This window comes from Delphinapterus leucas, chromosome 8 (genome assembly GCF_059928025.1).
Source record: "Delphinapterus leucas isolate spDelLeu-1000000601 "Yukka" chromosome 8, BTC_Dleu_Yukka2, whole genome shotgun sequence".
Taxonomy (NCBI): Eukaryota; Metazoa; Chordata; class Mammalia; order Artiodactyla; family Monodontidae; genus Delphinapterus; species Delphinapterus leucas.
Window position 1 is genome coordinate 63378267 of NC_143136.1, and position 25920 is coordinate 63404186.

General features: G+C 37.2%; 2 protein-coding genes across 4 annotated transcripts in view; one reads left to right on the forward strand and one right to left on the reverse strand.

Annotated features, from left to right (window-relative positions):
- The window catches only part of SPC25 (SPC25 component of NDC80 kinetochore complex), a 28875-nt gene extending 7328 nt beyond the window's left edge, over window positions 1-21547 (forward strand). For all 3 annotated transcript variants that reach the window (XM_022569964.2, XM_089916726.1, XM_022569963.2), the window contains exons 6-7: window positions 3168-3266; window positions 5042-21547. In XM_022569964.2, coding sequence (XP_022425672.1) covers window positions 3168-3266; window positions 5042-5166 — 224 coding nt within the window. In that variant the 3' untranslated portion in view covers window positions 5167-21547. The remainder of the gene's footprint in view (window positions 1-3167; window positions 3267-5041) is intronic.
- NOSTRIN (nitric oxide synthase trafficking) overlaps window positions 1-25920 on the reverse strand; it is a 95527-nt gene that overhangs the window by 15621 nt on the left and 53986 nt on the right. The window contains exons 13-18 of the mRNA XM_022569959.3: window positions 22150-22258; window positions 20961-21049; window positions 18029-18154; window positions 16982-17096; window positions 15790-15879; window positions 1-12876 (exon numbers count right to left, since the gene is read on the reverse strand). The exon at window positions 1-12876 is cut by the window's left edge and continues 15621 nt beyond it. Of these exons, the coding sequence (XP_022425667.1) occupies window positions 12740-12876; window positions 15790-15879; window positions 16982-17096; window positions 18029-18154; window positions 20961-21049; window positions 22150-22258 (666 nt within the window). The 3' untranslated portion in view covers window positions 1-12739. The remainder of the gene's footprint in view (window positions 12877-15789; window positions 15880-16981; window positions 17097-18028; window positions 18155-20960; window positions 21050-22149; window positions 22259-25920) is intronic.

Here is a 25920-nt window from a genome sequence, read left to right on the forward strand (position 1 = left end):
GAAAAGAATTTAAAAAATATTTTCAAGTAAAATAATGGCCACATTATTAACTTTTTAGATAGTAGGAAAAAATTACAAAATTTTTATCACCCTAATGTAATTACTGATCCTTGGTTGTTTATCATCCAGTATTTTAATAAATGTATTTTAGGCATGGTTGGCAACATGCAAATCAGTTTTGTTCCTTGTTCTTACTAGCATTGTATGATTAGTATCTCTCTAATTGCTATAGCCTTCATAATGGTCATTTTTAAATGGTGGTGTAATAATTTGTTCCGTAAGTGTAGCATAACTTACTCAATCATATCTATTGTTTAACCCATATTACTCTAAGTTAACATTTGGATTTTACATTTTCCAGTTTCAGAAGTACTATAGTGAACATAGGTAGACTTCTCCATTTTTTTGACACAATTTCCATGGAATTCCCAGAGATGAATTACTGAGTTAAAGCATATGAATATTTTTGTGGCCATTATGTAAATATGTGCCAATTTACAGAAATATTTATTGTGTTGGGAGTTCCCAAGATTACATTCAGTTTTGGCGATTCACTGGAAAGTTTACAGGACTCAGCAGGGCTCAGATTTCTTGTGGTGAAAGGATACAAAACAAAGTCAGCCCAAAATAAAAAGGCACATGGGGCAAAATCTAGAGAAAACGAGCTTTTCAGACAGAAGTTTTTAAGAGTCCTAACCCAGTGGAGTCACACAGGACGTACTTAATCCCTTCAGCATCAAATTGTGACAGTACATGTGAAGTGTTTTCTACTGGGGAAGCTCATTAGAGACTCTGGAAGCTTGTGCCTGGTTTTCCGTGGACTTCACCCCAGGTATCTTTTCCTGTTGCTGATTTTGCTGTATCGTTTCACTGTAATCATAGCACTGAGTATAACCATACGATGAGTCCTATGAGTCCTCCTAGTGAATTTTCAAACCTGTGGTGGTCTTTGGGATCTCTGACACATCAGGCAAGGACCAGCCTTGCAAGCAGGCCTTTTCTGGGGATATCAGTCTCAGGCCTGCTATGTTAACTCTTCTGTGCAATCTGTCTACAATGTAAAGAGTACCCATTGCATTGTATTTGTGCCAGAATTGTAGTTTTTTTAAAGTTTTTGGTTTTATTTTGGTTTTTAGCAGTTGACTAGATATAATAGAAACTATTTTTTTAAATGCATTTCTTTAATTATTAATGAAAATGTGACCATTTTTTCCCATTGTTTACTAATTACACTTCTTTCTGAGATTGATTGGGCCCTTTATTCATATATCTGTTTGCCTTGGTTTTTGTTTTTCTTCCTGTCAGAATGAGTTTTTAATACAAAATATTAACCTTTGCTTAGAGGAGAACATAAGGTCCAGCTCTGAACTTTTGATCCATTGGTCTCTAAGTTTATATTCACTGTTATCCTGAGGTGCTTTTTTGTGTTTTGTTTCAAAACCAGTTTTAAAGCTTTAAAATTATTTTTATATTTAAAGTAGAAGTTTCTCATAGTCCTCAAAATCAGGAAATAATGTTTTAAAGAAGAGACAACACAAATTAAACTCTTCATTTTGACTAACTGAATATCTTATGAAATCTTTTCTTTGGCATGCATACCTCCCATTACTGTTAACAGTTAAAAAAATCTGGTATACTGACATAGTTACTTCACTTTGAATTTAAATGCAAGACAAATTTTTTTCAGTGTTTCTGAAGATTTCTTTTTATAATTAAAAGCATTTTTTATGCTGTAGAGTAAAACTGAAATGCATGTGAATTTCTACTTTGTGGCTGCCATTTTGAAATTTACTGAGTATTTACTCCTTAGTAAGCATTTGGAGGTCTTTTGAAAAATAGGCTTTAAGTCCAGATAACTGTGTAGAAAAAGTCAAATTAAATTTGTCAAATTATTAAATGACAATAAAAACTTTTTATTGCGGTTAAATATATATAACAGAATTTGCCATTTTAACTCTATTTTATTGTAAAATTCAGTGGCATTAATTACATTCACAGTGTTATGCAATCATTACCACCATCTGTTTCCAGAATTTTTCATCATCACAAACAGAAACTCTGTACCCATTAAATAATTCCCATTCCTCTCTCCCCTCAGCCCCTAATAACGTCTAATTTACTTTCTGTCTACAAATTTGCCTATTCTCGGTATTTCATATAAGTGGAATCATATATTTGTCCTTCTGTGTCTGGCTTATTTCACTAAGCATAATGTTTTCAAGGTTCATCTATGTTGTAGCAAGTACCAAAACATCATTCCTTTTTATGGGTGAATGATATCATGTATATATACGCCATGTTTTGCTTATGTGTTCATCTGTTGGTGGATGCCAGATTACTCTCATCTTTTGGCTGCTGTGAGTAATGCTGCTGTGAACACTACATGCAGTTATCTGTTTGAGTCTCTATTCTCAGTTCTTTTGAGTATATACCGCAGAATGGAATTGCTGGGTCATGTAATTCTTTGTTTAAATTTTTTGAGGAACTGCCAAAGTCTTTTCTACAGCACCTGCACCTGCACCATTTTACACTCCCACCAGCAACGTACAAGGGCTCCAATTTCTCCACATCTTTGCCCACACTGTTATTTATTTATTTTATTATAGTCATCCTAGTAGATGTGAAATGGTATCTCATTGTAGTTTTGGTTTATGTTTTCTCAGTGATTAGTGGTAAGGAGTATCTTTTCATGTGCTTATTGGCCATTTGTATATATTCTATGGAGAAATACCTATTCAAGTCCCTTTGTCCATTTTTGAATTGGGTTTTTCTTTTTGTTGTTCAGTTGTAGGAGTTTTTTTCATATATCTTGTATATTAAACCCATATCAGATCTATGATTTGCAGATACTTTCTCCCATTCCGTGGGTTGTATTTTCACTCTCTTGATAGTGTCCTTTTAAGGGCAAAGTTTTAAATTTTTTAATTTTGATAAAGTCCAATTTATCTATTTTTGTTGTTGTTGCTTGTGCTTTTGGTCATATTTAAACTACAGTGCATTTCAAAGCTAATTTGTAACTTGTATGTTTGGAGACATTGGTTAAGTGAATATATGTACTTAGCTATGTAGATATCGATCAGAGATGGAGGTAAGGAAGCTCATCTCCATTGAGAGCTTTGGCACAATAAAATAATTCTCATACTAAATAATTTAATCCCTTTTTTCAGGTGATAAGTTGCAGTTTATATTCACTAATATTGACCCTAAGCATCCTGAGAGCCCATTTATGTTTTCCCTGAGCCTAAATGAAGCGAGGGACTATGAAGGTATGTACTCCTGTCTCTTAACTGGTACTTAAGATTGGCATCCCAGAATGTTATTTGACTTAGAATATAAAGTAATGTGAAGGCAAGTAATATTCCCACAAGCTGTTGCTTTTTTTCCAGTCTTGCTTCTTGGGATATTGCCTTCTAAAGGCAATGAGTATAGTTTTTTTATAGATATTATCCAGGAGCCTTAATAAGTAACTTTTCTTCAGGTTGACACAGTGCCACAGTGGCTAAAAGACTTAAAAGACCAAAGATCACTGCATTTCATATGCAAGTATGAATTGTCCTCTTAGAGAATTTAAAACAAAGCTAAAGCTATAAAGGTTATGACTGCCTAAATGTGGATATTGTAAGTTATCTAAGTAGGTGGTTTTAAAATTGAATGTAAAGTCAGAATGTGATCATTTAACACCCCTGCTCCCCCCAAGTTATCCTATCCTGAAAATCCCGAACGTTGATAATTTAGCTTAGTTACTGATTCTGCAGCAAGCCAGAAGGGCTTTGATGCATGGGAAATATATATGTTTGGCAGTAGTGTGAACAAGAAGAGAATGGAAATATATTTCTCTCTTTTTATTACTCTAAGGCCCCCTTTAAAGTAGTCCTTAACTTATTGGAATTCAGAAGAACGGTTCTCAGCTCTTTCTTTATACCTGTGTTCTCATCCTAAAGCGTTTATGGCAGACAGACGCTCAGGTAAACTGCTGAGTTGGCTCCCTGATGTGCTCTAGTGACTCAGTTCCTATTCTAATGAAATTTATATTTTAGGAATCTAGTTCAGGTACAAGTGTTTGATTTTTTTACTCTATAGGTAAATATCTTCTAATCTGATAATGGGTGCTAAATTTTAAAAAGCAAAACAAACCCCCGAACCTCCTACCTAGCTTCTCAGTTTTCACCAACTTGGATAGCCTCTATTGCTAGGTAGTGTCACAGTATTTGATAATGTATTAAAATAGAATCTACAGTATCAATTTTGAACCAGGCACTCTTTGCTATTCTTTCTCTGCTTTGGTCATGGGCATTGTTTCCTAAGCAGTCTCTACCAAAGAGCTGGAAATCTGATATGGTTGAATTTCTTCTCCTTGGACAAAGGTCAAGATTGACGGTAGAGAAAGTTGGATCATTCCTTTCCTTTGACCACTTTTACTGGAGACTTGCTCCCAGTGTGTACCAGCTGGTGCAACTGCATTCGAGGGTCATATTGTTCTTTGTCTTTTGAGTCTCATTTGATTACTAGGCCATGTAAATTACCACTTTGGGAATAGCAACCACATTTTCTAATGACCCCCATTTCACTTGTAAAACTTCAGGTATTTCTTTCCACAGCTGTAAGTTATTAAGGGTTGCCACTGAAAGTTGTTCTTTTTTTGATCCAGTGACCAGAAATTAGAATTGAGGCCAAATTTTGCAGAGAAAACTGACAACAGTTCAAAAAAAAATTGTTAAAATATTTTAAATAATTAAAACAAAATGTATGGGAAATGGCATGCTGTTCTGTATCTCTAAGCTCTTCAATCCCTTGATTACCTTCTGTTTAAATTTAAAGCAAGATTATAGTACTTAACATTTGAATATTTAGAGATTAAACAAAGGAAAGGTCTAAAAGACAGGATACGAAAATCAGGTAAGTGTATCTATCATTCTATGCTGAAAGCATTTCAATAAAATGGAATTGAAATGGCTTGAATCAGATGAGAGCATCTAAGTTAGAAATATTTCTCTTCCATTAAAAAAATCATTCAAATTTCCTTTTTTTTCCCCCCTTCTAGTGTCAGATAGTGCTCCTCATCTTGAGTGCCTAGCAGAATTTCAAGAAAATGTAAGGAAGTCCAACAATTTCTCGGCTTTTCTTGCCAATGTTCGGAAAGCTTTTACTGCTATTGTTTATAATTAATGTATAAATAGTATATAAAAACCGTTATCCTATTGTGTTTCTCTTTTTAAAAAAGGTCTCATTATTTGTTGTTTGTCTATAATCCGTTTGTATTTTTGTAACATTTCTGTGTGCTATTTCTGTAAATTATTTAAATTAAAATCTTAGGAAAGAAGATTTATAAAGTCAAGCTTTTGGAGGTCATGGACCAGTAATAATAAAAAATGAGGGGGTGTGGGCCCAACCTAAGGTTTGCAATTTTTAAAATGTACTTAACAAAATAAATATTATTATCCTAATATCATAAAGGAAACAATATTTTTATCTTAAACCAAGTGGGATCTACAGTTAAAATAAAGGACAAATCTTTACATCAGAAGAAGATTGGCAGTATTCTAAAATGTCTTTTAGAAAAGAATCTAATTTTGAAAATCCAAATATAGAAAATTTATAACCAATTTTCATCTTATAATATTTATACTGGTTAGTTGTGGTCTGGATACAAATTTGCCATCTTTGGAGTCTATTCAATATGAACTAGAACTCGATCAATTTCTAAGATTTCATTTTTGTCACCATTCTTTCTTTATAAATTTGGTTGTATTTAGGTCTGCTGGCTTTAGTGGAAGGCATGTACTACACCTCTCAGGATATCTTGGGCATACCTAAAAGCCATGGAGCAGTGGCCTTCGTGCTTCCAGCTACTGCTGTCTTCTTGCAGTCTGGGGAAAGTTTAGACCAGTTGTCTAGTTAGGGTTGGAGGGAGTTTCAGAGCACTCTCCCTCAGTGGCCTCTCATGCCTAGGAAACCCAGGTCTGGAGGTAGATTAACCTCGAAAACTGAGCTAAGAGTAGGGATGTTGTAGTTCTCTAAATGGAAATAGACACTACATGTTTAACAGAAAAAAATAGCAGATGACTACTATAGTGAGTACATATTTACTGCTTGAAATATATTCTCAAGGAACAAACAGAACTTAAGAAAAGGTTTTCATTCATTGAAACTAGAGGAAAGCCATGTCTCATACCAAAAATTCTTGATACAATGTTTTGAACCATACAGCGAGAAGGCACGAGGCATTGATTCTGAAAGATCCTCTTCACCTGCAAGTTAGAGAAATGAAGACGGGGGATGAGAGACTAAATGGGTAGCTCCGCACTTAGGTCCATTTCTCCTCAAGGACCACCATTCTTCACTTCTTCTAACTGGGGTGTGGAGGTAGGACAAGACCTCTGAATGAGGCCACGTAGCAGGAAAGTCACAAAAGGATAGCATAGGAACCAGCTTTGCAGCTGGGATCCAAGGTCAGACGTATGAATAAAGTTCACTCTCATACCAAACAAAGGGCCTTAAGCCATAGAAATTTATATCAATTTTTTTTCTCACCTGGAAAGTTGATTCATTCTAAAATTGGAATTGGGAATTGGTTAGGGCTGGCCACCTTAGAATAATAGTTAGTACTTTCTTAACTCTTCTTATGTGCCCAGCACTGTTCTAAGCCCTTTACAGATGTCACCTCATTTATATTCCCTCAACAACCTGTGAGGTAGGTACTATCCATAACCTAGTTCTACAGATAAGGAATCCAAAGCACAGAGAGTGTAAGTAACTTCAAGTCAGATAGCTGGGAAGTGAAGTGTTAGAGTTGGGATTCAAACCCAGGCAGCAGTCTGGCACCTAACCCATGAACTTCACCTAGACTCTACCTTATGCCTTTCTATGCTATATTGCAGAGGAAGTATGTGAAGACAGAGTTCTTAACAAAGATTCTATACAATTTGAATTTTTTTTTGTTTTTTGTTCTTTTTACAAATTTGAATTTTTATAATATAATTTTGCTTTTTTGTTTCTATAGAAGTGTAATGATTAAGAAAAAAAAAAAGGGGGAATATGTTTTGTCTGGATCCTTAGTACCTGGCCTTCAGAACCCAAGTGATTCACTGAGAACCATCTCTAGGTATTCAGACTGCACTTACTAACCCAGGTCTTTATGGAAATGGTGGATGGAGGACTGTTGACTTATGTGTAAGTCTTTATCTGTTCAATCAAGTATAAATGCCCTAATTTTTGAGGTTTGCTCTGTGCCAACCTAGGAATATTCTGGAGTCAACATTATTAGTATATTAGCTTAAATTTTAAAGTTTGATACATTATGAAAATTGCGCTTTGAATACATGTGAAAGGTAAACCAAGCTATTCCATTAAATTTGCTCTATCCATTTTATTTAGGGTGCTATGTTGTAAATAAGAAATAATACTTTTAAGCATTTACAGTCTTCCTGGTACGGAAATAAAGCACAAGATACATAGATAAGAGATTTTCTTAAATGGGAAACAAATGCACACAAGTAGTAAAACTGAACTGGAATCCAAATCGGGTGGACTAACGTATTCCACATTTTGTAATAAAATGGAACAACAAGCCCTCTAAAATTAAACTCAATCACTAATTAAGTTAAAAAAACAGAATCAGCACAAAATCTGCTAAAATGTACTGCTAGTGGATTTAAAGTTTTGATTTCCCAGCTAATGAGGATTAGAATGTGTTGCTTCTCTTCCACTTCAGAGGATTCTTGTACAGAGACAATTAGTTATATTTTAATTTGTGTACCATGACAGTGAAGTGCCTAGTATCACCCTAGCATAGTATCTAACACATAGTAGAAGCTTAGTAAGTATTTGTTAATGTCGAACACATTTCTAGACTCAATATAGGATTATTTAATGGGAAATTAAAATTACATCTTTGAAAAGGAGCTGACTTGTTCAGTAATACCTACAGGCATGTTGCTGAGATGTCCAGAAATTCTTAGAAGGTAAAGATATTTCTGCAGGCAATTCTTGACTAAATGACAAATCTAATTGAGAATAAGACTCTTTCTGAATAAAGACAAGGGTTTCATCTAAGTAGAAAGAGAGTCTGTCAGTTAAGTAAGTAAACTGGAGAGTATATGAGCTGTTTAAATCAGCTCCTTTCTTGGTATTGTTAAACATACTGTAGTGTGAAGTGTGAACAATGTATGGTGAAATATGTGAAGAATGTTTGGAGTTTAGACACATGTTATCATTTTCCCTTAGCAACCAAGCAAGCTGGAAGTAGCTCCTGAAGCTAAGGTCCAACAAAGGGAAAAACTTCAAGGATGAAGTTATTTTACTCAGTTGGATAGATTTTTACAAAAATTCAGAAAGTGGCAATATTTGAGATCAAATAAATGTGATCTGTATAATGGTAAATCTTGAATACTCTTTTTTTTTTTGTGAAAAATTCTGCTTTCCGGCCCAACATTGGTAATGTAGAAAGATTTGAGGATTAAGATGTGGTCCAGTCTTTGCTCTACTATTAAAATTGATACATGATGTTAGGCAAGTCATTTAATCTTCTGAGCATCAATTTTCTATCAGGCCAGACTGCACTATGTGTAGTTTCCCAAACTTGCTGTTTTCTTTTTTGTTGACCAGGCCAAGAAAGTTTTCTTCTATTTTCAGTTAACTAAAAGTAATTATCATGAATGTTTGTTGGATTTTATCATGTTTTTCTGTATCTTTATAGATTTTCATCTTGTATCAGCTAATGAGGAGATTTATATTAATAGGCTTAAAAAAGAAGTTGAATTAAACTTGCCTTCCTAGAATAAATCCAACTTAGTCATGGTGTGCAATCCTTTTTGTTTTGTTTTTAATAACGTTGGATTCAGTTTGTGAAACTTCTGTTTTAAATTTTTACATCTATAGCCATGAATTAGATTGGCTTTTAATTTTCCTTTGTATAAACTTCATGGGATGTTGGAGTCACAGTTATCCTAGGTCCTAGACCCTTGAAAATAGTTGAGATGTGTTCCTTTTTATCTGTTTCCTCAAAAAGTTTGAATAAGACTTCCTGTTTTTGAACTCACATATAAAACTATGTGGGCCTGTGTTTTCTTTGTAGGAAGATGTTTTTAGAATGCTCGTTAAATTTTTTTAATAGTTACTGAATTATTCAGTTATTCTATTTCTTCCTGAGTTTTGATAAGGCATACGTTTTTGAGAAGTTTATCTCTTTTGCTGACATTTTTTGCAAATTAATTGGTATAAAGTTGATAATATATAATTTTAGTTTTTGATATCTACTGCATCTGTAGTATGTCTACTTTTTTCTTAGAAGTAATGTTTATTTATTCTTAATTTTGCTAGGGGTTTGCTCAGTTGATTAATCCTTTCAAAGAACCAATGGATAGCTTTGTTCAACCCCTTATTTTGTTTTATATTTCATTAATTTCTGATCTTTTTCATTTCTTTTATTTGCTTTATGTTGTTTCTGATGTTTTCATAAATTCATAATTAGGATGCTTAATTCATTAATTTTAGCCTTTCTCCTTTTTCTTATAGTACTTTTTTTAAGCTGCTTTCCTGAAACTACAGGTTTTAATACGTAGTAACTTTCTTATTTTTTATTTCTAACATTTAAAATTTTCCATTAAGATTTATTCTTTGTCCATGTGTTATTTAGAAGTGTGTGTGTGTGTGTGTGTGCGCGCATGTGCATTTGTATGTGTGCAGGGACACATATATATGTGTTCTCCAAACACACAGGGTTTTTTCACTTAACCTTTTCTTAATGATTTCTAACTTACCTTGTGGTCACACAGTTTCTAGAGTCTTACTTTGTGGCCTCGTATGTAATCAATTTTTTACGTGTGTATTTTCCAGGGGTTACATGCAGTACTTTCTTATCTGCCCACAGCATCCACCTCACCCTCCCCACTTGCCTGACTCCTGCTCAGTTTGGACTTTCCCTGACTTCCTTGATCCTAATTAATGCCCCTCCTAAATGTTCTCATGACCTTCTTGATATACTCCTATTATAGCATTTATCACAGTGTATTGTGTTTACTGGTCTGTTTCCCTTTCAGAAGAGAGACTAAGGGCTCTCTGAGGAAAAGGGCTCATTGTCTTTTTAGTATTGAAGTGACAGAGTGATAGTGCCCCAGCCACTCTGTATGGTAACTTCTGTTCGCCCTTCAAAATCCCACCTTCTCGTGATCCCCTGCCCCCAGGCCCATCTTCCCTGAGTTAGACATTTTTCCTACTAACAAACATTGCCACAGGCAATGGGATGTGTTGTTATTTTGATTCTCCAAATTAGGCTGATTACCCCCAAGGCCATCAAGACTTTGGGGGAGGGGAGACTTTTTCTTGGAAGCTGGAACAAAGGTACATTATGCTCCAATTACTAATCAGTTAAAGATACTGTACGATAAAATTTAACCCAAACTAAATATTGTATTACTTTTTGATGGATCCAAATGGATCATAATATTCATTGTGAATATTAATTATTATGAGTAATTGAAAATGCAAAAAAAAAATTAATCTTTCTGGTTGACAGGATAATGGATAGTAAGCTTTTACTCTACCTGAAAGAAGACAAGAGTAATGCTTTTGATATTTTTAGTGAAAATCTGGCTCAGACCTCCCTCTGCTGCCTATATTTCAGGTTGTTAATGTTGCTAAAAACTTCCTGACATATGAAAACTGCCTAGTAGAGTATAATTAAGAAAGCCCAATTAAAAGTTTAAAAGTATTCATATTAAAAATTATTTTAGTCTCTGTGGAAGACTTGGGCACATCATTATTCTTACCAATATGTACTTTTTACCTAAATCTAAGGAGTACCATCCGTACCTGTCCTGCCAGAAAGTTCTTCCCCTTCTAAAAAGATATCCAAGTCTGTTATCCCCCAACAATATTTGTATTTTTATTTGGTTTAAGACTATAGTATTTCTTTGAAGTTTAAAAATTACGTATCACAGATGCAAAAAGGATTTGCAGCAACATTTTAAACCAGGAAAACCATTTATGTCTTTACAAAGTAAAACTGCCTTATGAAGAAAGAGAGCCCCCCCCCCCCCTTTGAAAATTACTTCCAAAGAGTTTCAGGGCCCAACCACCATTATCATCACTTTCTCTATACAAATGATCGAGTGTAGGCCACAGTCAATTGCTATACAATTTTTTATCCATCAAGGCTTAATGGAAAGAAGTCAGATGAAGAGGAAATGTAAATTCAAAATCTCAGTTCATGGTCTAATGGCCTATTATTCAGCCTACTTTCTACGTGTGGAAAGTCTTCATTAATACACCATTAAGGATGACGTTAAAACTTCTGATCTGTTCTAGGCTGTAAGTTATGTCTCACATAACAAATTTTACTTGTGCTCCTTCGGGTCTGATATCTGTATCTATAAATATCTCTATGTGTTAGTTATATCCTGCTATAGGAGTGTAATGGTGCAGAGTATAAAAAAATATATGTACCTTGGTTTGAAAATTTCCATTGTGAAAATATAAAATTTGACAGGATAAAAAAAATAAACAGAGGTAGGGGGCAGGAGAGTAATAGAATGGGTTTTAATTACTCCTTTAATGCCAGACTGTCTATTTGGCACAAAAGTAAATCTGCCCAGATGTATTATCATCAGTACCTTGACCTTCCATTCAATGGAGAGTGTGGTCTCCAGACTGACTTAGGTCATTTTCTGAAAGATGCTGCTGTACCACTTCTCTTCATTCTAAAATGTTCCCCTCGGGAAGAGTTTGGGGTCTGCTCTTATTCTCAACCTTTTCCTGTTATAGGGCATTTGAGGAAGCAGCATAAATCTCTCTAAATTTTCCATTTTGACAAGTAAATGCTAGTTACTAGAACTTTCCATCCAAACTAGAGACTCATTAGCACTTAAAGTGTCTTTCACTAGGAAGTTGCTTAGGGTATTCCTTTCATCGTGACCTGGAAGGGAAGTGCAGAATTCCTGGTTTCTGAATTGGCGTATGAAGTTTCCAACTGGGCAAGGAGGCATGAAATTTCTGGCACTGTCTCCTTCCTAACCTTTTCCTATCTGCCTTGCTCTTATCCTCTGATCCCCAGCTGTCTCTGGCTCACACTTGACCTCACTCTAAGAGCAGTTCTGGTTGTGGGTAGAGGGTACCTCAGAAGGTCATTGGCTCAGGATGGTACTCCATTCTACCCTGAACTCCTCTGCCTGGTACATGGTCCTCGTCTACCACCCTCTCTTCCGACCACGCTGCCTCTTTGCCTTGGCTCCTGGTCCTTTATTCTAACGTCCTTAACCTGGGTCTGTCTCACTGGTGCCTTGCCTGCCTGTCTCTGCTAAGCTCCTCTTCTTGGACTTGATCTGTGCTCTCCCCCATCTCCCTGACACTGCTTGACCTCTTGTGGGCCTGCTGTGGCTATTTGCACCCAAGACCTCAGGAAAAAAGACATCTGTGTCCTAATCTCTGTTGTGCTACCAGAAGACTGACTTCAGGCTGAACTGCCCTGGACTCAGTTTTCTCTCTCTCTGTGAGCAGAGGCTGTATTAGGGTATCTCTAGGGTCTCTTAGAATTAGAAAACTCTAGGAGCCATCAGGCCTCTTTCCCACCTCCCTTTACTCTCAGTCTTCTGACTCTGTTTCAAAGAACTAAGTGCAAAGCACTGTGACATGCAGGTCACATCACCATCCCCCAGTTAGAAAGACAGAAGATCACAGCATTTGTCTTTATTTGCACCACACTGTATAATTTACAGGGTGTAAGGCGATGCCTTCAGAATCTTGCTTACGCTTGTGAAGATGTGTCCCCGGCATTTGAAGGGAGTTCCTCCACATAAGCAGCAGGAAAATGGCCTTTCTTTCCCTTTAAAGAACCAAACCACCATCCTTCATCTTTCTTCTTGTGTATAGTCACAATGTCACCTGTAAAAATGCACATACATATAGTTAAACAAGTGGGTTTCTGCACTTAAGCATGTGCCCGAGTCTGATCAGTAAGACAGTTTTTAAGGAGATCCTGCTTTCAAGGAGTTACTTGGTAGCATCATTTTTCTGCATGTGATTCAGATGAAGCAAAATTTATTGACCACCTCTGCACGAAGCAGGCAGAATGCAGAGAATATTAGAAAGAGTAAGGTAATGGACAACAAGTTGTGCCATAAAATAGTTTGATTGATTAAAAACAAAATCACTTTGGATCCTATGTCCTCGTGCTGCCTGGCTCACTTTGGATAGAGGTGATGGGTCATCCCCAAACTCTTTCTTGGTGTCTGTGCTTTAAGGGTTCCTCATGTTGGTGGCCAAAATAGTTTGGTGTGTTGACTACTAAGAGTATGTCTCAAGCTTCCAGACTTTTCTTTAGATCGAGGCAGTTTCTCTCCATTATATGAGCCAGCTTCAGAGTCCAAAGTTCCAACTCACAGCTTTGCATGACGATATAACTCCCTATTCAACAATGTAGATACTTTGAATAAAATATCAATTTGAGGAAAATACTCCTTTAAAGCAATGATTCAAATAAACAGAATTCCTAGGAAACCCATGGCTCTTCTCTAATTCTCTATTAAAAAGAAAAAAAAAACACATTATTCCCTGTCTTGTAAGAGAGAGTCCTTTCTCTCTGGCTGCTTCCTGTACATCAAAGTGGAAATACCCACTTCCTTAAGGATCCAAGAGCTACTTGATCTTTAAGCATCATCATGAGGTCATTTTCAGTCTGTCTTTCTTTCTTTCATTCTTCTCCCCAGTAATTTTCTTTCTAAGGCAAAGGAGACCACTGATCCCCCTTCTATCTCTCCTTAGTCACATCACTATTTATTCTTGCAGGAGATCATTCTCAGGCTAAGGTCTCCATCTAATGAGTTCTCTCAGGTCAGTAGACTGACACAGCCTACTATCGGAATTCAAACGAATAACTTAAAATTTTATCACCAGCTTCCCCAAGCCTCCAACGAACTCGTTCCATTTAAAGAACCCACAGGATATAATGTATAAGTAGGCTTTGCAACCAACAGAACTGAAGACAAGATGATCAGTTTGTGTTAACTGTGTAACTCAGACTCAGGACCCTGGGTTCTAGGTGGCATCTGGGAAGTGTGTTTTAATTCATATGGAAAGTGGGACTACTGCATTTCATTTACTCACTGGTGTAGGTAGCCTTAGGATGACATGATGAGTAATGAACTGACTTCTATAACACTGAAAACTTTTAAATTAAAGGCAACATTGATTTAAGATGCATGCAGGAGAGAGTCTACTTTCCTTTTTTCTTGTCTTTACTTATGTCTGAGCTACAAGGAAAAGTAACTGCCTGGAGAACTCTGACTGGCAAACTGAAAAGGAAGCACCTATGAACCAATAGCAAATACATGGTATCCCTGTTGTTTGGCTGCAAAATCCATCTCAACTTTCTGTTGGTTCTGGGCACCATGTCCTGGTCATGGATTATAAATTTTCTCCTATGACACAGTTCTTTCTCACTAACCATTTCATTTCCAGATCCCTGCCTTAGCTTACCATCCAAATGTGGTTGATAATTGGACACACAGAGAAAGTTGAGGCTGGTGACTTTCTCTTGTTTAATAATCTTGGGGTGTACACCATCCATTATATAATAACCTTTCCACGTTAAACAAAAATCTGTGACACAAAGAAGGGGGTCTGATTCCTTTAATTGGTCATAAAACCCTTTTTTGAGAGAGAAGTGTGAGAAATATTAAGCTGGGAGTCCTTTGACCGGGTTTAGAACTGGCACTTAGACTAAGCCATGAGAGGAAGTCACTTCACATTCTTGTATGAGTAACTTTTTGAAAAGGAAAAAGGTGGGGCTACCTCTCTGATAACTTTCCATTACTGACGTTCTACCCCAATGGAGCACTGTGATTAAGAGCGTGACTCTGAGTTTCTGAGTCCAAATCCTGTGCCACTACTGCTGGTGACTTTAGCCAAGGTACTTAACCCTTCTGTGCCTCAGTCGCCTCAGTCATAAAATGGGCATAAATAATACCAACCTCAAACGTTTTTTAGGAATATTAAATTGGACAATGTGTTTGGAGCAATGTCTGGCACCTAGTAAACACCAAATGTGTGTTAGCTATTTTTATCATGTGAGCTTTCTTTTTGATGTGCTTTATCTTTATCTTCTAAGAAGAGTGATTATAAACCTGAACTGCTTTGACCTGGTAATAACTTTTTTTTTTCCATAGAAAACAATTTTATGGTTACCGAAAGGGAAGGGGGGGGTGGGATAAATTAGGAATTTGGGATTAACATATACACACTACTATATATAAAAGAGATAAACAACAAGGACCTACTGTATAGCACCTGGAATTATATTCAATATCTTGTAATAGCCTATAATGGAAAAGAATCTGAAAAAGAACACGTATGTGTGTGTATATATACAGATGTATACTTATATATGTGTGTATATATATCTATACATGTATACACACATAAATATATACATGTATATGTAACTGAACCACCATGCCATACACCTGAAAATAACACAACCTTGCAAATCAATTATACTTTGATAAAAAATTAATATATAAGAGATATTCATTTGGTTAAGAGTAATACATATCCTTGTTTTTAAGACAAACTGCAATTATTTATTTATTTATCTTTGTTCTTCAGCAAACATCTAAGAGGGAAGAAGAAACCAAAGAATAAGTAGTCATTCAAATAATAGATTTGAACTTAGTCTGATAACAGCCAGGCTATGAATGCATGACCTGGTAATAACTTTTAAGGCTAAGACAAGAGTTTTATTCAAGTTAAAAATTTCACCATGGGAAGGCAATTCAACTATTTGAGAATGATTCTTACCTTTTTCCAAATTCAATTCATCATCTTGCCTGGCTTGGAAAGAATATAAGGCCTTGCAGAGACCGTTGCCGAGCTGGGTCACACCGGAGGCTGAAAGTTGGATCAAGTTATAATGACTAATGCTGGGTCAGTAGGCAAGATGAACATGGTGGGAAGTGGTCTAGTTTTTCAGCCGTGTAGTGCAGAGCTTAAATATACTGAAATCTTCCCAAAAGGAAAGTTTATAATTGTATATAACATTCACTCTTTGATTCAGTAACCATTTCTGATGTACATACTATGTGGATGAACTGTGTATATTACATAATCAAAAGCTCTAACATAGAAAGTAAGTCTGGACAAAAAGTTACTGTAGTAGTAATAATAATGACAATTTTAAATTGTTTCCCATGTGAACTTAATCAACATCAGTTAGCTAAGCTGTGTGGTAACTGTATTCATGTTTTGGAAAACCAGCACCAGTTTTGCCAATCAGGAATAGATAGGAGAAACTTGGAGCAGGTGCTTCCTCCATCATCCCAAGGTACTTAGGGAACTGTTTCTCAAACAATGCAACCACGAGTCTTTAACATACCATGTGGACTACAATGGCCTGTGTTTGATTGAAACTTTTTTGCCAAGTTCTAATCAAGAATCTAGAGAGTCAATGTTATGGTAACTATAGTTGAACAATGACAGATGATGGGTGCTTGCATGTATATGTGTGTGTGTGTGTGTGTTGAAAGGTAAAAGGCAGTGGGGGTGTGGATGGAAAATGACTAAGTCAGGTGGCTGAACACAGCGGGTGGGTAGGCCTTGGGATCACCCTGTTTCCTGAACAGAGGTTGGGATTTGCATGACCCTTTGGAGGAGTCTGTGGAGACAAAACTGTAGAGTCCTCCCAATGTTTCCAGGCTGAATGTGTGGGCAGCAAATTGCAGGCTGTCTGAATAACATGGATGCCAGTGACTGGAGGTACCTTCTCATATTAGAGAATTCTTTTCCCAACCCTCCAATCTTCTTGAGTCCTTCCCACCTTTTGGATGACATTTGCACAGAAAGCTACACATTTTAACAAATTAATCAGTCCTAATTGAAATGTAAATTTCTTTGAGCCGATTTATGTCAATGTGGCTCTGAAAATAAAATATAATTTTGGCAATGTGCTTTACTGATAGGATCCAGCCCCAAATTATTCTGGGCATGAGATTACCTGTAGATGAAGAACTTGGAATTCTCTGCCCACCAGAAGATGACCTGCTCACAACATTCTCTAATCTCTTTGTCAGAAAAGGCCGAGATATTTTTACAGAACTATGTGTCTGCTGCTGTTTGAATAGTTAAAAAAAAAAAAAAAAGTCATTTTTTACAACATTGTCATCAAAAGTATTTGTGAAAAGTAACTATTCTGCAGCTGTTTTCCTCAGGAATTTGTTTTTCAATTGTTGGGAGGAGGGTATAAAGAAAAAATTCAATACATTCCTAAACCCTACTCTAGCACATTCTTGTTTCTGAGACCTTAATATTTTCAGAATTAGACAATTACCATATTTTATAGCCTGTATTTGCAATTCTGACCTGTATCCCTAGGCCAAATAGTAACATTTCCAGCATTACTTCTACAAATTCAACTTGGTTTTAAAGCAAGTGAAATGATCATGACTCTGTGTCAATGACTGAGACCCTTTTAGAACTTGAGTCTTTTGGAAAGAAAACTGTCCCTTCATCACAAGGTGGTTACAGCTCCCTCTTCTTGTAGGAAATGGAAAACAGCTACCTGTGTATATTCACACGCTCATCAATTCCTAGAGTGTAACACTGGGAAAATTCATGTGTGTGAATTTTTTAAGTTGTGCACACGCATTCTCTACATTATGTGCTATGTTAAATGGATGAGACTACTGCATATCACAAAATCTTACAGTTTAGGTCTGTATGAATACTAAGATTTTGATTTAATAGAAAATTTTACTATAACAGCACGTTCAAAGGATAAAGTGAGAAGTATGAGAAGGAAGAAGGAACCCAAAGTGTTTTTAACTCATTACTTTATATATGAATACAAAGCATGTATTCATTTGTGTTTAGCTCTTGTTACTGTGCTCAAAAAATAAATAAATGTATCTTAAAATTGTGCAACTGGGGATCTGAGCATATGGCATATATAATTCGTAACAGTTTTTTTGGCCTGTTGCTGCCTTAAGCCATTCCACCCAGCAAGCCCAGTCCAGAAATTATAGCCAACCTCTTAAATGCTTACCTTTTCTTTCCACTTGAAGATGGAGTTACTACAGACATGGCTGGGTTGAGGTCTTTGCTCAAGTTCTGCTAAGACGGATGACAGTTTATAGGCGTTTGCTTGCAAAAGCTTTAGTTTCAAGTTATTCTGTGGATACATCATTTGACCATATGAGTAAACTTCTAGAAAATTTTGAGGCACAACTGCGTGGGTAAAGGGATATCAGGATAACTTCCAAAATGACAAAGAGGTCCAGAAAAATACACATTCAACTCATTTGCAACTCATGCAGAAAATGCTGAAGAGAGAAAAACAATGGACACTTTAAGTAGTCTAGAGGAAAGCCTTAGTTGTTGAGTGTGTCGTATTCTAGACCCTTGTAAATAAGATAAACCAGAAACCTTGATAGGTATATTACTCAGCATTTTGTGGCAATGAATCGCTTTACTCGAATTTCTGCTGAGGAATGAGGTAGAGAATAATAAGTGTTGATTGCAGAAGGTAGGCTTTCGGAAGGCTTTGAAGAAAGGCAATGGTGCCATGGGCACTTAACATAAAGAACAGAAGTGAACTCTTATCAATAGAATCAAACTAAAATGATGTGAGTCAGGGTTTTGTTGTTTATGTTATTGTTTCTTGAAGAGGTGAGGTCTTATATTACCCAGAAAGTCTGCAGTAACACTTCTGGAAACTAGAAACCATATTCTGGGGTGTTTGAATATAAAAATAAAGACTGAAACTAAAGCTATTCTCCTAGTCTCTCCTGTTCTGATTTGACCTTGAGCTAGAAACTTTATAATGACTTCTCTGTCAAGTTGTAAATCAAATCATAGAATCCAAATATTGGAAGGGGTCTGCTTATCCAATCTTCTCCTCACCATTGTCTCTCCCTTTTCCACACCTCCCGCCTGGGGGTTCCTAATCCTAACATCCCGGCCAGGGGGTCATAGCCATGGACCAAACACCTCCAATCGATGGGGAAGGGCTCTAATCCTTGGAACAATCCACTGCATGGTGGGCAGGCTCAGCTAGGATGAAATCAGAAGCTCCCCCATAGCTTCTAGCCTTAGATCTAGTCTGCACTTGAGAGCATCACAGATGAAGTCTCTCTGCTCTGTGGTGCTCCTGCCGGTATCCAAAGACAATATCTGCTCTAAATACCTCCAGTTTCCACAACAATTTCTCAGAGAATATGGCTTGCCAACATTTTTGCTTCAAATATAGCACTTCAAGGACCAAGAGTCAATGAATTAGGAAGAATTTCTGTGAAACAGAGCTTCTCCCTGCAAGAAACCTTCTCTGCGTAACACAAAGTCAGTCTACCACTATCACGAGTTTCCTTCCATTAGAGGCAGACGTGCGTGACCGAATTACACGGATATTTGGCACCTACTATTTGAAGGCTCCATCACTAGATCATAAACAGCATAAATTCAGGGGTCAGATCATCTCCCATCTTGCATCCTCCACTGTGTGAATCAGGCCAGTTGTGTACCAAGATGATCCTAATAACGTGTTCTATGTCAATGACAAAATTTTATGCAAGAACCCAAAGAAATAAACTTAATGCCATCATAAAATGCTCCATATGACTTTCTTTTGGTAAATATCATTTACATCGAATTAATTAACTAAACATTTTATGCTGTCACAGAAAATGTCTAACAGCCTGTTTTATAATTTTACAAAAATTGTAGCCATATGTCACTGCAAGGATATTAGACCTCTGTTCCCAAGTGAACAGAATTCAGGCCTGTCTTTTCACAGAAAGTGTCAGGTTTATTTCTGCAACACCACCTCCATTAAAGGAAGCTGCTAAAAAACAGATAAACTGTACCTGGCTGCATCTGTCTACTTTTACCAAAGAACTATTGAAATTGCTCATTTGGACAGAATTATTAGGTACCTACTTTTACAAGAGAGTTGTTTAGACTACGTGCAAGGTAAGGAAAGCTGGTTCAGCTTCCTGGATCCTTCAAAACATTGATAAAATTTTGATCTCTTCCTGAATTCTTCTCAGATTAACCGCAGTCAACTTCCTCTCCAATCACAGCAGAAACCCTGTATCTTGTACACATAGGTCATAGTATCTGTTCATTTTTATTCCTGTTTAAAATTCATGGGCCTTTACTAACTGCCCTTATAATGTGGGTTCTTCTGAAGAGGCTGCATTGCCCACAAATCCCAACAAATGTCTCGGGGCTGCCGCAGTCCAGCCTTTCAGCAAAAAGGCCCGGAGGTGCCTCTCCCTGCCCTCTGCTGACAGTATGTCCCCCTTCCTTCAAAACAACCTTGGCCTCTGAAGTTTTTTTCCTTGTTTCCCTGGAAGCTCTTGCCTCACACCCCAGTCGGCCATCTTCCTTCTGTGCGGCCACATCTCTCCTTTCCCCTGTTATACTCGGAAGACCCTGATGTTAGCTCAAGGATGAATGGAAAACAGCATCTCAATGATAATTACCAGGATTTCAATTCTCCTCTGTGCCCTGTGCTAGCATTTTCTAAATAATGCATCATCCTCACAAAACCCCTTAGGTAGCAACATCCCTCTTTAAAGATGAGAAAACTAAACTTGTCCCAGGTCCCTGTAAAAGGCAGAGCTAGATGCAGGCCTCTCTGAATGCAGACGCTGTGTTTTTGGTCACATCTGTTAACTGGAGTAAAGTACACATGGTCTTCAGACCTTAATTGAATGATTCTATTTGGGGGAATTCTATTTTAGGCACTTTTTTTTCCCCCCTGGGAGGACACTAAATCAAACATTTCTAAGTAGCTGGATTTTTCCAGATTCCTCAAACCACTTGTCAAGGAGCTGAGTGTACAAGCTCTCCGACTAGACTGTTGTATGTCATGAGAAAGGAAAGGCAAACAGAGGTCAAATGGTCCAGAAAACAAGCATTCCCAAAATAGCTCCTTCATCATTAAATCTAGGAAATGGCATTCTGCAAATGTTTACCTCGTCCATTAAGGCTGCTGTGCTTTTTTGGCTCTCTGTGTCTGAGAAGCAGGGGTGGCTGGAGTATGCTTTCAGCATTCGTTCCAGGCCTGAAAGTGAAATAAGGCTGTCAGTCTCTGTTCCTCTGGTCCTAGTGGGACACAACTGGCAGGTGGTTATACTCGGAGAGAGCCTGAGCCCAGAAGTGATGCCGGGAGCATTTCCCAAATGGCTGGGGCTGTTTCTGTGTGTAGTTGTTACTAAATTTTACTGAATGGGTGACCTGTACCTTCATTTAATGGGATTTGAGAAATGCTGGTGCTTAAGGAGTCTTGATTGTTATTTTTCAAGATGAGATTTTGCATCTTCCTTGTTGACCCATTCCATGGTGGATTCCTAACATTTACCGCCATGTTAAGCTCTCCTCCACTGATATTTACATTTCTAAACATTTTGCTCTCTTGGATTTCCTATCACGTATTACATTGCAACAGGGTTCTCTGGTCCACATAAAATAAGCTCTACATATCAGAATCATAAAAGTGGAGTTGTTTTTATTACCTGTAACACTTTAGAGGTGCTTCACGTTCTCACATACCTAACGTCTAAGTATAGGATTTAATTTGAATGACTTTCACATCATTCAGGAAGTTAGTTTAAAAAGAAACAAACAAGTGGTGATCATTCTGTAATGTATAGAAATACTGAATCATTATGTTGTACACCTAGAACTAATGTAGTGTTGTACGTCAATTATATTTCAATTAAAAAAATTTATATAAATTAAAAAAATTTAAAAACAACCAATTAGCACCCCCCAATAGAATAAAATAAAATAATATGGGGGAAATAAATAAATAAACACAAGAAAATGAAAAGCCTTGTACACAGGAGGTTTACTGTCTTTTAAACTAAACGAATTGTCCCTCATATCAGCCAATTTCAGGAACACTGTAAAATGCTACACTTCTGGAAATGGTGGTATAGTACTTGTATAGATCTCACAGACCAGAAAGTCATTTTCAATTTTTTTTGCTCTCTCCTTGCTTTTTCATTTTTCTTTATTCACACAAATTAGGTTTTATATTTGGTCTTTTAAATGAGATGATCTCTGCACCAGTCAGCAAAAGCAGAATCACCCTAACTCTGGATGAAACCTCCGAGTAGAATACTTTCCCTTACCAGGCCAGTCAAAGAGGTAATTACACACCTTCCTGGTCTCGTGAGGCTTTTTCAATATCTTTTTGCAGTCTCAACAGTTTTGACTTTATTGAAGATGCCTGTCGCTCTTTACTCATTGCATTTTTAGGATCTTCTTCCTTTAGGAAAAAAAAAAGGAAGTTTAACAATTTAAAGGGAAAAAAGTAAGAGTTGCTACTCCTAGTTGCACTGAGACTTTCCCTGACTGTATTCAATTTTAACTTGATGGAAGAAAAAAGTAAAAAAAAATAAAAGCAGGGTAACCTCTGGTTTTCTACAGATTGGTCTACCTTTTCTAGACCTACTGAATAAGAAGACAGCTCCTCGTTTACAACTTGTAAGTGTATAGCTGAGCACTTTCTTTAATAGATAAAAATTATTCTTGGAGGGTGAACGTTACTATGGCTATTTCATAGGAGCATGTGGTTCACCAAGGGAAGGGGCATGAAAGCTTCAAGGAGACTAGCTGACTTAACCAGCACATTTCAGTTGAGGGGTAGGAGGGCAAAGGGTACTCCTTGCAGGAGAAATGGCACAAGCAAAGGACAGAGGGAGAGTTGTGTGAAATGTATGGGGAACAATAAACAGACCAGTTGCTTGAGCAAATGTAGTGGAAGAAAAAATTGTCTAAGTAGTTTAGGTCAGATTTTCAGGCTGAAGTAGGGATTTTATCATGTAGGTTATGAGAACCATTAACAATAGCAGAGCTTTCATATACATTATTTCCAGAGTTGAAAGAAAAAAAAGGATCTTAGGACACAGTTTAAATGCCTAGTAACAAGTCAAAGCAAATATCCTACAGTGATATGCAACTTAAAATGATTAAAACCTTTATGTGAAAAAAAAAAAGGATGTTAGGGTCAGGTTGGGAGGTGGCTGAACATAAGTGCAGTAGATGGACAGAAACCTTGGAGAGAGAGGGAAAACTGATGACTGAAGATGGAAGTGCAGGAGTCAGGACTTATCTGGTAGGAAGGAGAAAAGCGAGGACCCTGAAAATTGGTGGAGAGATTAGCTTTAGATAGACTGTCCTGAAGAAAGAGAAGAGAAGATTTAGAGCAAAGAGAATAATAGCCTTTACAAAAATATAATGTAGAGACTAAAATATTTAATATACATACTGTGTATTATATATTATAAAAATTTTCTCTATATCCTTTATTACATGTGACTCTTTGTGATTCTTATAACAACTCGACGAGATTGGTTTTATTTTCCCCATTTTACCTGTGACACTCAGAAATAAATGAAGGCCCAAGACGAAACAGCTAGTAAGTAATTACTGATGAAACCCAACTCCTGTGACTCCCAATTCTCCACCAGAGTCCACTCCTTCACATGTCTGCCTGAGGCTGAGGCCCAAGCTGACGTTACCTCCGCAGGTGAGCTCCGAGTGAACTGCAAGGATGCTTCAGTCCAACCCTCAGTCCTTCCTTGCTGGAGGAATGCACCTCATAATCTGACTCTCATGCCAGTCCAAGACTTCATTTGGTTTCTTTGGGGATGCCTATATTGTTCACAAATGTATTTCCACGGATAGATCACTACTGGATCAACTTGAGATAGATTAAACTGCCGTCGTTAACTTTCTTAAATTTGTCTTTCTCTTCCAAAAATTTGTCAGAAAGAAGATCAAAACCAGAGGAGGCATTTAAACTGCAGATACAATCTTTTGAACATGGCCTTTACAGTCACCTTACAAATATTTTTCACACTAATCACCAGCCCTCCAATATTCACATTCAGATAGTTCTCCTGTCTTACCCTCGTCCATGTAAATTTCATAGCACTCTATAAAAGCCAGTCTACACTTATTGCCAATGACTATAAAGTCAGATTTGGGAGGTGTTTTGCTTTAAGAATATTAGGACAATCCTATTCACCCATTTGGAGATACAGTCCATTCTCTTAGACAACAGATACATAGTCGTTAGTTCTGGTGCACTGAAATTTCATAGAAACCAAAAATTCCCATGGGCACATCAAATAAGATAAACCATTGTGGCTACTTCTTTACATTTCAATAGGAGCTTAGTCACATTTTCAAGGAGAATGACCCTTATTTTATTGACAGGTTAGCTGATAGAGGCATTTTTACAAGAAAGTAATAGATATATTTTATTGTACATTTTCCCATCTCAGGGATCACCTACACGGTTTGGAAGAAAAAAAAAAAAAGGTACTTTCCCCATGTAATCAAATCTTCCTTTCCACTTCCATCTCCACCTTTGTTTCTGCTTTAACAGACATTGCTATTGCTAATTTGCTTTGCCTTTGCCAGGGTCGGAAAAAAAGATTCAATTAAAGAAACAGCCGGCCACTTCTTGCTGTTTAGATGGTGGGAAGGAGAAAGCCGGTCAGAATTCATTATTGTGCCAGATCTAACTGCCTTCCCCTCTCCCCTCATCTCTTGTTCCCTGAGTGGGGGTCCTGGGATGTTGGTTTTGGCTATACTTTTACTCTTATAGGAGGACATGACCAGTGGTCCAGTTTTACACAGAGAGAGGGGTGACCTTGGAAGTCTGAGTGAAATACAGCAGAGGGCCCAAGAAGGAGCAACCAGGAGTTTTTTTCCTGCAGATTTTGGTAATTAATGATCAGCATCTAGAACACTACAATTAAAACTAACAAGAAGGGAGTGAAGGACAAAATCTGTGAGGCATGACCTGACCCAACAAGATAAAGAATTTAGCCCAAGAGAGCAAACAGGCAAGATGTCTGGGCTCTGACCAGGGACACTGATCAGTTTTTAGCAAGGAAGGTCATGTGATAGTAGAATCACCTAAATGTCCTCAAAATAAGCCTCTGGAATGGCAATTAATTTATGACAAAGGAGGAAGAATATACAATGAGAAAAAGCCTCTTCAAAAAATGGTGTTCGGGGCTTCCCTGGTGGCGCAGTGGTTGGGGGTCCGCCTGCCGATGCAGGGGACGCGAGTTCATGCCCCGGTCCAGGAGGATCCCACATGCCGCGGAGCGGCTGGGCCCGTGAGCCATGGCCGCTGCGCCTGCGCGTCCGGAGCCTGTGCTCCGCAACGGGAGAGGCCACAACAGGGACAGGCCCGCGTACCGCAAAAAAAAAAAAAAAAAAAAAAATGGTGCTGGGAAAACTGGACAGCTACATGCAAAAGAATCAAACTGGATTACTTTCTCTCACCATATATAAAAATAAACTCAAAATGGCTTAAAGACTTAAACATAAGACATAACACCATAAAACTCCTAGAAGAGAACACAGGCAAAACATTCTCCGACATAAATTGTACCAATGTTTTCTTAGGTCAGTCTCCCAAGGCAATAGAAATAAAAACAAAAATAAACAAATGAGAACTAGTCAAACTTACAAGCTTTTTCACAGCAAAGGAAAGCATAAACAAAACGAAGAAACAACCTACAGAATGGGAGAAAATATTTGCAAAAGATGCGAACGACAAGGGCTTAATTTCCAAAATATACAAGCAGCTCATACAACTCAACAACAAGAAAACAAAAAACCCAATCCAAAAATGGGCAGAAGACCTAAAGAGACATTTCTCCAAAGAAGACATATAGATGGCCAACAGGCACAAGAAAGGATGTTCAACATCACTAATTATCAGAGAAACACAAATCAAAACTAAAATGAGGTATCACCTCACACCAGTCAGAATGGCCATCATTAAAAAGTCTACAAATAACAAATGCTGGAGAGGGTGTGGAGAAAAGGGAACTCTCGTACACTGTTGGTGGGAATGTAAGTTGGTGCAGCCACTGTGGAAAACAGTATAGAGTTTCCTCAGAA